An 8,839-nucleotide genomic window follows, 5' to 3' on the forward strand; every position below is an offset into this window, starting at 1 on the left:
CTCTGGAGACACTGAGGCAGGGGGGACATGGATGCGCCTTCATCCAAGAAACTGTGCTATAATTTATTACGTTATATGAACGGGTTCTTTGTCGCCAGAGCGGCTCTGTTAGTCTGTTCTGACCTACACGTTTCCTTCCTCACGTCCTAATTGGAACCAGTCGATGCGGCCTGTTGACAGAAGATCGGAAATGGTTTGCAGCGAGTTGACCAAGGCGATTCTGTGAGAGGATGAATGATCTCCTGCAAATACTCACCAAACAATAAGACATTACCCCGAGTTATCCTGCGCTTTTATCTTATTTTATCCAGCCCAGAAATTAAGACCGAAGCCCCTGGATCATGTAGGCTACGATAAGTGATGCAGTGGCGAACAAGCCGGTGGCTCAAGTGTCTTTTTCAGGCTGTTTATTTTATTTAACCCAGCCGAGAAAATTAAAGCTGAGAGCCATTGAGTCCTTTACAATAAGTGATGCAGTGGTGAACAGACTTACAGAAACTTTCAGGCTGCAAACAGGCACATTTAAACACATAATAATTAAATTATAGGAAAAAGAATCTCAAAAAATATTCCCAGCATAATTAATTAATACATAATTAAATGCTGCAGGGTTTTTTTTCTACACATCCGAAACATTTACGCTTTATTTAAAACAATCCTCCATCTGTCAGCTGATGAGCCAGGATCTGATGAAACGCTACCAAACATGAAACTAAACCTAAACGTTTCTAAACGTGTGTCCACTCTTTGTCCTTGTCACTGTCCTTTTTTTTTTCTTCTAAACACAGGGTTTGTTTTTTGTCGACCTATGCAATTTTCTTCCTGTCAGTCAAGAACGATTTCACAGAAGAGTCCTGAACATGTCGGCATATTTAAACATGTAAATACTATCTGACTGCAACTATCTATTCTCCATTTTCTGACTGCAATAGCCAAAGTTTTTTTTTTTTTTTTGACAATAAATGTTTGAGAGACGCTTGAGATGTGATCTTGTCATTTTCGTTCACGTTTTTCGGTCCGAGCTGGACGTGGATGTTTGATCAGTCAAGGACAGGCTTTAAAGATCCTTATGGTAAAGTTAGACAAGGCTACATAATATATAAAACAAGTGATGATGGTGTCTTTAGGCCCAAAGGCCTGTGAGAGAGGAGCCTCGTTGGGCTCAGAGCCTCTGTGGGTTTCTGCTATTAACAGTTTATGTCGCCATCTAGTGGCGAAGCTGTGTCAGCACAGCGTGTGTCCACAGTGTTGAAATCTGCCTGAACATCTGGCCTCTGCTCTCACAGAAATGTGTGTATGTGTGTTTCTTTGAGAAGAATACGTTTTATTTATTTAATTAACCTTCATTGTATTAATAACAACGTGTAATAAACCAACTTTGACAGTTGAGGTTTAACTCAAAACCTTATTTCTTAAATAATATCAACAACAACAACAACAACAACATTTATTTTCAGGATGTTTTAGCGCAAAAAATGATCCTCATGACAGATTTAACGACAATAAGAGGACTATAAGAAGTCGTGGAACAGCGAGAAAAAAAATGATGATAATGGCTTATAATTATTATATTATTTCTTGTATTCACATTAAGATATATTTTGGTTATGCATATTTGAACTATCTTTTTTAAATAATAAAATGTGTTTTAATTACAGTGAACATGCATTATTCCGTTTCCGTTCATGTTTCATCAGGGCTTCATTTCTTGCAAACTTTCGGCTCCTCTTGTCCTTTTTTTTGTTCAGCGCAGTTCAGAATTGTCTTTACGAAATGTGTGTTCAAATTTTGAATAACATTGTGCAGTGTATGCTCATATTTATTAGCTAATACTAAATCGGAAATCTAAATATATGAGGTGCGGTGGCTTTATTTGTGCAAAATCATCAACTTTCCTCCAGGACCAGACGGTTTAGGGTTATATGTGTTTTTAATTTTTGTGTTGAAGTCCTAACAATGATTATGTACATCTCATTTCTGCAACAAAAAGCTCAAACCGACACAGAAAATCATGTAAAATTCGAAGAGAAAACTTTTGAGATGAAAAGTGTGTGAACTATTACGCACGAATCTTTTTCTCCAGCTATTGGTTTTGATATCTGGCCTTACCTGTAATGAAACAGTATTTTAATTGTATTATGGTGTTTTGACATAATCCACAATATCTTATCATCACAATCACAAACACACAGGCTGCTGGATCAGCTTCGTTCCGAGCCTAAAAAACACATTCAATGCAAAACCAAGTGCGCAAAAATCCTCCTTATGTGGGATTAAACTATCAAAAACTGAAGCCGGGTCACGACACTGACCTCCAGACTGTCCGAGCCACCATGACCGGCAGGATGCTGGTTCAATTACCCTGTCTGCTTGGATTTGTAGCTCTGTCTAGGAGCATTTGAGGCAGCAGCACCCTCGGGTGAGTGTCACCCTCTCAGCTCTGTCACACACGTACAAGCAGGGCGATTTAACTAATAGCAGGCACGTTTTGTCTTCTTGCTCAAGAGCACTTAGAGAGGCCCGGCTGCTGATGGGCCTCTTAACACAGGTAATAATCGTACAAAGGTTTCCTGTTTTCACAGATGGAGGTCATGTTGGTGTAAATATTCCTGCGCCTTGTACAGATGGAGTCCTCTTTGGAAACTTGTCCTGCAGCTCCTCTGCGTGTTTAATGTGGCCTCCCTTCTGTTGCTCTGTGTCATTGCGCCCCCTAACAGCCACGGAGGTTAACGCACCTCACTCCAAAAAGTCCCGTATGCTGCTGTTTGAATCAGTCACATGGATACTACCAGCCCAGGTAGCCTCTAAAATACTGAGTGAAATCATAATCTAAGAGTGAAACCCCTGTGAGATGATTTGTGGAGTGGAACCAATTAAAAAAGTTAATTATTTACAGAGCTGATAGATGTGCGTAATGCAATGAGTCTCCTTTTGTTGTGTGTGTTTGTGTGTGTGTGTGTGTGTGTGTGTGTGTGTGTGTGTGTGTGTGTGTGTGTGTGTGTGTGTGTGTGTGTGTGTGTGTGTTTGTGTGTGTGTGTGTCTGGGTGGTGTTGGACGTTGTGCAATGAACTTCAGACAAAAACATAAAAATTTTGATTTGTGAATCAAACACAGAGAAAGAAAAACTGTGAAAAATTGTTGGCATTTTGACACAATTACAATCAAATGTATGATGAACACATTTAACTCTGGGTGAAAATGTTCTGCTGCTTTTATATTTGACTGCTGAAACATTACATTTTTTAATTTCGCATCACAGCGTTGCGGCTGTATTTGTCGATATGTTGTGCGTCTTTTAGAGAGACGAGAAGGAACGAAACTGCATTTACAGATATTAAAACACAGCTGGACAACAGCAGCAAAAAAAACACTATCACATGAAAGCTAAGACAGTCTCACAGGTAAAGTGTGTCTGATGTGTTCACTGGCATCAGACCTGCTGTCTTCACCAATATCTTTCATTTTCCCCCACCATCACATCTGCTTGACAGCCAGCGGATATAATGCGAGGCTGAATTTGTGAATCCAGAAAGTTTTATTAGGTTTTTAAAGTTGTTGTGTTTTACAGCAGCTTCAGCTGTAAACCCCCCCAACAGCGCACTGCTTCCGGAGAAGTACCCTCCTCCTCCTCCTCCTTCTCCTCCTCCTCCTCCTCCTCCCTTATATGTGTCCTCCATCTTATTCCACTTCACTTTGTCCACCTTGATCACATCAAACCTTCCATTATTGTAGATCTCTGCCGTGCGTTCAAATTGAATTACCCGTGTTGTCAAATCTTTAAGTCATTTGAATTCTGTCTTGTTTGTAGTGCGGAGCGGAAGATGACCTCGAGGATTACTTTGGTTGGCAGAAAGAAAATAGAAAATACATGAAAAGTCTAGTCCAGTATTAATTATACCTGGGATGCTTTTTTAAATCTGATCTTGATCGTGTGTGTTTCAGTCATTTTTGAAATAAATCTGTTAGGCTATTTATTTCCGGGTCGTTTTTCATGCTAAACTCTTATAAACAGACCAGGCAGACGCTGCAGTCACGCAGATTTATTTTGAGTAATAAATCAGCTTGCGTCCTTTTTATAAACACGTTTAAATCATCATGACTATTAGAAAAGTGAAGGGACTGATACATATTTTTGCTCCTCTCGAACAATTTCCTTTGAAGGCATAATCCAAATGTAAACGCACGACTGCTCTCACTGTTTTAGTGATTTACATCTCCTTTAATTCACAATCTACATTTACACGATGTGTAATAGCTCACTTTTTCTGTTTACATCAGTAATACTATCAAAAATTAATATGAATTAGGGATTTTTTCGATGGGCGAAGTGATATTGTTTCGCATATAGTTCAAATTCTTCAAATGTATAAATACGCATGTATTGTTTTAGGTAAAAACAGTACAGTTTGGGCCCCTGCACCCGCACATTTTACCTAAATATTTGCAAATGTCCCCTCGTGAAATGAAGTCAGGAGCCGAGTTAAAGGCAGGAGGCGCACACAGATTTTCAGGCACTCAAGTTAAAGCACATTCCTCCTCAAGTGTCGAAGGAGAATTCAGACAAACCAAGAAAACTGATCTTATTTTTAAAAAACCCTGTTTCAGCTGCCTCCATCACTGACTGCCACACATAAATGTATTTTCAACTTTTGCATTTTCTGCTACACTGAAAACATCTCCTACATTTATTCTTCTGAGATCTTGAAGGCCGCAGGGTCTTTTTTATTCGCCCCCTCCAACTTTATTGCATGTGAACTCTTCAAGGCGACTCAGAAACCGAACCAGCCTTGACTTTCGTGCGATTGTCTAAAAAAATGTGCAAAAAAGACGAAAACAAAATCAAGTTAAAGGATTTTTAAAAAACATTTTTTTATTTATGATATTAACCACTGAAGCTGAAACTATAATATTTTTATTTGTCTTTATAAATAATGTTGCACCAATAAAACAAAGTGGAGAAAAAAAAGAAACTTTTTTATGGATATATATGTTTTGCGCATTTGTTGGTCTTCTCCGGCTGGACGTCCAGGTTTACCAGCTTTTTGTTTACACACACCTACTTCTCTCTCGCTCATATCAGGTGGATTAATGCGCATTTACCGGCTCGGGTTAAACCGTGTAACCTAATATTGTTTGTGGTCGAGGCTGTTTGAAAGCTGTGCTGTGAGCCGAAGAAGGAGAGGAGGTTTTAATGTGACAAACTGGGCCACTCCTGCAGCCTCGGCCTGGATGCTGACGCTGCGCACGACTATCGGAATAATTAACAAAATAATAATAATAGTAAAAAAACAGTGAGTCTAATTTATCATGTAAGACTTATTCTATCCCCGTTGCATGGAGCTGGATCCGCTGCGGTCCACCTGGGCAGGATGAAATATTACAGTCTCCTAATGCGTCCCTGCACATGACAAATTCACAGGCTTTGATGTATGAAAAGTGAATTTGGACTAAATTCCCAAAATGGGCTGCATAACAGGATTAGTGATATGTGACACATGTGCCCACTTACTCAGCAGCGATGACAAATGAAAATGGATTGGAGTGTGGGAAATAGCCCGTGTCCAAAGGTTTATATTGGGCGGTGCAGAGAGAGAACAGGCGATGCGAAGACTGGAGCCCCGTCAGCAAATACCTTTTATTAGTAGCAGACAGCCTGTAAACATGTTTACATTAAACTTTAGCTGTACATGCCAGCCCTCTTATAATTACTCATTTCTGCACAAATTAATCCTCCCTCTCAATCTCAAAGAACAATATGAGCTTTCATGGCTCAAATGGTAACTAAACATGTAGAAATGTTTAAACAAGCAACTTTTACGCACACAAAACCAGCGTGCAATCCTTGCGCGATGAAGTCTGCAACAGAGTCGAGCTGGCATGCTTTAATGATCCTGGTTCAAACTACACACTGCAGTCTTAAGAGAGATAAGCGCTGACTATTGTGTCTCTGCCCACGGGTGCCAAACTGGACTGATGCCTGACATGAGTGCAGCATGACTCGCATTACTCCGACACTTGTGGACGAGATTGGTCTATATATAGCCGGAGGGGCTATATTAAAATGGCCATGAAGAGAGGGCGAAGTCCTGGCTGACATTAGCTCAATCATGAAATCATCTAAAATGGATTTAATTATTGCAAAAAATGGCTTCCAAAACAAATGACGCATGTTCCATAAAGGCCCAAATTTGCGTAAAGAAGACATAAAAGCTCTAGTTTAGGCGATTAAATGTTATTTGTTGCACAAGAATTAACCCTCACATGCATTAAAAAGCCTAAATTGTGTTCCACTGGGTATAAAACTATCATCTTCGTCTTTAAAATGTCTGAGGCGTCTCCCCAGAGGTTAAGGTGAGGGTTAAGGTGAGGGTTAGGTCTGAAAAACTTTAAGGTAAAAGAAGAAACATGGCAGGTTAAGCATGCTTGGCGTGAAATTGGGTACAATTCTCAGTTTGGTTCTACCTTGTAATGTGGTAATTTAACGACGATAGTCTGCAGCCAGATAGAAGTAACCCCGCAGCAGCTCTACAATGAAAAGCAACCCGCGATTTTAAAAATGTTTGGCACTTTCCAAAAAAACAGCCCCAAATTGGTTCCTCTCAGTATTTTTCCCTCTCCCATACAGCCAGAGGTCTACTTTATAAACTCATTGACTCATACAGTATAGCCCTACACGTTGAGGCGTAGGCTATCTGTCATTTTGTGCCAGTGGTCACATGGCTTTGGCCCTCAGGAATGGATAGAGATGGATCCCCACGTCAGCTTGTACGTCTAAGGATTTCTGCTCCAGCAGTCTGCCTCAAAGTGACTGGAGCGCAGCGCCGCGGAGGAACTATGCGCGGATTATTATAGGACGTTTCCAACAGCAGAATATGGATTTTGATGAGCGCATCTCTGGCTCTAATATGTATTTACCGAGCTGCACTTACTACGTCTCCGGAGCCGACTTCTCGGGTCTCCCTCATTATTTAACCCAGAGCCAGTCCTCCTGCCCCATGACATACCCCTACCAGTCCTCAGCCCTGCCACAGGTCCCGTCCGTGAGAGATGTGGCGTTCAGAGACTATGGGATTGATACCTCCAGTAAGTGGCACCACAGCAGGGGGAGCCTATCGCACTGCTACGCCGAGGATATCGTGCACAGGGACGGCTGGACGAGCAGCCCGGGCTCCAGGGGGGCAGAGCTCCTGGTGAAAGGCGGCTCCGGCGCCGGCCACTCCGGCTCCTCCAACCCGACGCCCGGCTTCTACGGCAGCGTGGGCAGGAACGGCGTCCTGCCGCAGGCGTTCGACCAGTTCTTCGACACCGCCTACGGGAGCTCGGAGAGCAGCACAACACCGACAGCACAAGCGGCGGACGCGGACAGACACGCCGCCAAAACGAGCCCCGCTCCGGATCACCCAGGCTCGGACACGGCGGAGAGCTTCAGCCCCAAGTCGTCCTCCGGCCACAGCGAGGAGAAACAGAGCAAAAGCAGCGGTGAGTATGACTGAAGGAGAGAAATCTAACGCGTCGCTCTTAAAGCTTTTTATATGCTGTTTTATAAGCACGTAAGGTTTATGGAGGGCCTGCAGATTTACCCTATAACAAAACTATGTTATAAACGGCAAGATCACGTGCTTGGGATTGAAATTGGCCGTGAAGACTTTGGCTTTAAGCTTGTCTTCCATGATTTCAGACAAGATCTCCACTTCTGCCTCCATATGTGTGCTTAAATATCTTCCAGTAATCAGCCTGGGAGCTTCATTTGTATGCCAAATCTTTTTTTAATATATTTTATAAAATGCTATTATAGTTAAAGTTTAGGTGCATCTTTAAATCTTCCATTTTTGTGCACATGTGATTATAATTCTTCATCTTAATTATTTTATTTTATTTGTGCAAAACAATACAAAGTTTAAAACACTACAAACCAAAACAAGAGAGGTAAAATATAAATGAGACATAATCAAAACACAACAAAACAAATAGAAAATAGAAAACAAACCAACAAACAGAAAAAAAGGATCCTCCTCATGCTTCTTTTATTATTTTAGATTTATAATTAGTTTATTCCGGACTGACTGAGTGTGGTCAGCCTGGGGCCAGTTTTAACTTTAAACCCCGCTCCTTATTTAAACATAAACATGTACAAATTCTCTGGATTTTCTCGGATTTAATCCAACAACATGCTCTCCCCGACTTTCGCCTCGCTAACCCTAAAACAACAGCTCTTTACGCGCAGTGAAATCAAAAGCGGACATTATACAAGCATATCAGACACATGATACTCTGCACTGTTTGGTTTAGGCCCACGCCCTCACTCTTTAAACGCAGCCAGGATTGTTTTACAGATTTCAATAAGTTTTCACTACTTCCGACGTGCGATTCTTCATGCCCAACATGCTCCACTACCAAGTCCAGTCTTTGTTTACAGATCGGTGCTGTAGGCCTGAGAGGAGGGAAACACTTGAACTCCACAGCTCATGTTAGACCACCACTGCTGCTGCTGCTGCTGCTGCTTCCAAGCAGGAAATACACACATGTGATAACATCTTGTTGCATTGTATGTGCTGACCTCCCCTTTTATTTATTTATTATTTATTATGTATTCACGTTTTTTCCAGGTGGCCAGAGGACGCGCAAGAAGAGATGTCCATACTCAAAGTATCAGATCAGGGAGCTGGAGAGGGAGTTCTTCTTCAGCGTTTACATCAACAAGGAGAAGCGTATGCAGCTCTCGCGGATGCTCAATCTGACAGATCGCCAGGTCAAAATCTGGTTTCAGAACAGGAGGATGAAGGAGAAGAAACTGAACAGAGACCGTTTACAGTACTACACCACAAACCCCCTGCTATAA

At 41.6% G+C, this 8,839-nt stretch overlaps 1 protein-coding gene across 1 annotated transcript; it reads left to right on the forward strand.

Moving 5' to 3' along the window:
* Positions 1-6,872: 6,872 nt before the first annotated feature.
* hoxa11b (homeobox A11b) lies at positions 6,873-8,839 on the forward strand. Its single transcript, XM_073485813.1, has 2 exons — positions 6,873-7,479; positions 8,607-8,839. Exons 1-2 carry the CDS (start codon positions 6,873-6,875, stop codon positions 8,837-8,839), a joined length of 840 nt encoding a protein of 279 aa, XP_073341914.1.

Source organism: Pagrus major, chromosome 17, assembly GCF_040436345.1.
Source record: "Pagrus major chromosome 17, Pma_NU_1.0".
In the NCBI taxonomy this organism is placed as follows: Eukaryota; Metazoa; Chordata; class Actinopteri; order Spariformes; family Sparidae; genus Pagrus; species Pagrus major.

Coding starts and splice junctions, on each gene's coding strand:
- hoxa11b (XM_073485813.1), top strand. CDS start 6,873: ATGGATTTTGATGAGCGCATCTCTGGCTCTAATATGTATTTACCGAGC. Junction 7,480..8,606: donor GAAACAGAGCAAAAGCAGCG/GTGAGTATGACT, acceptor CGTTTTTTCCAG/GTGGCCAGAGGACGCGCAAG.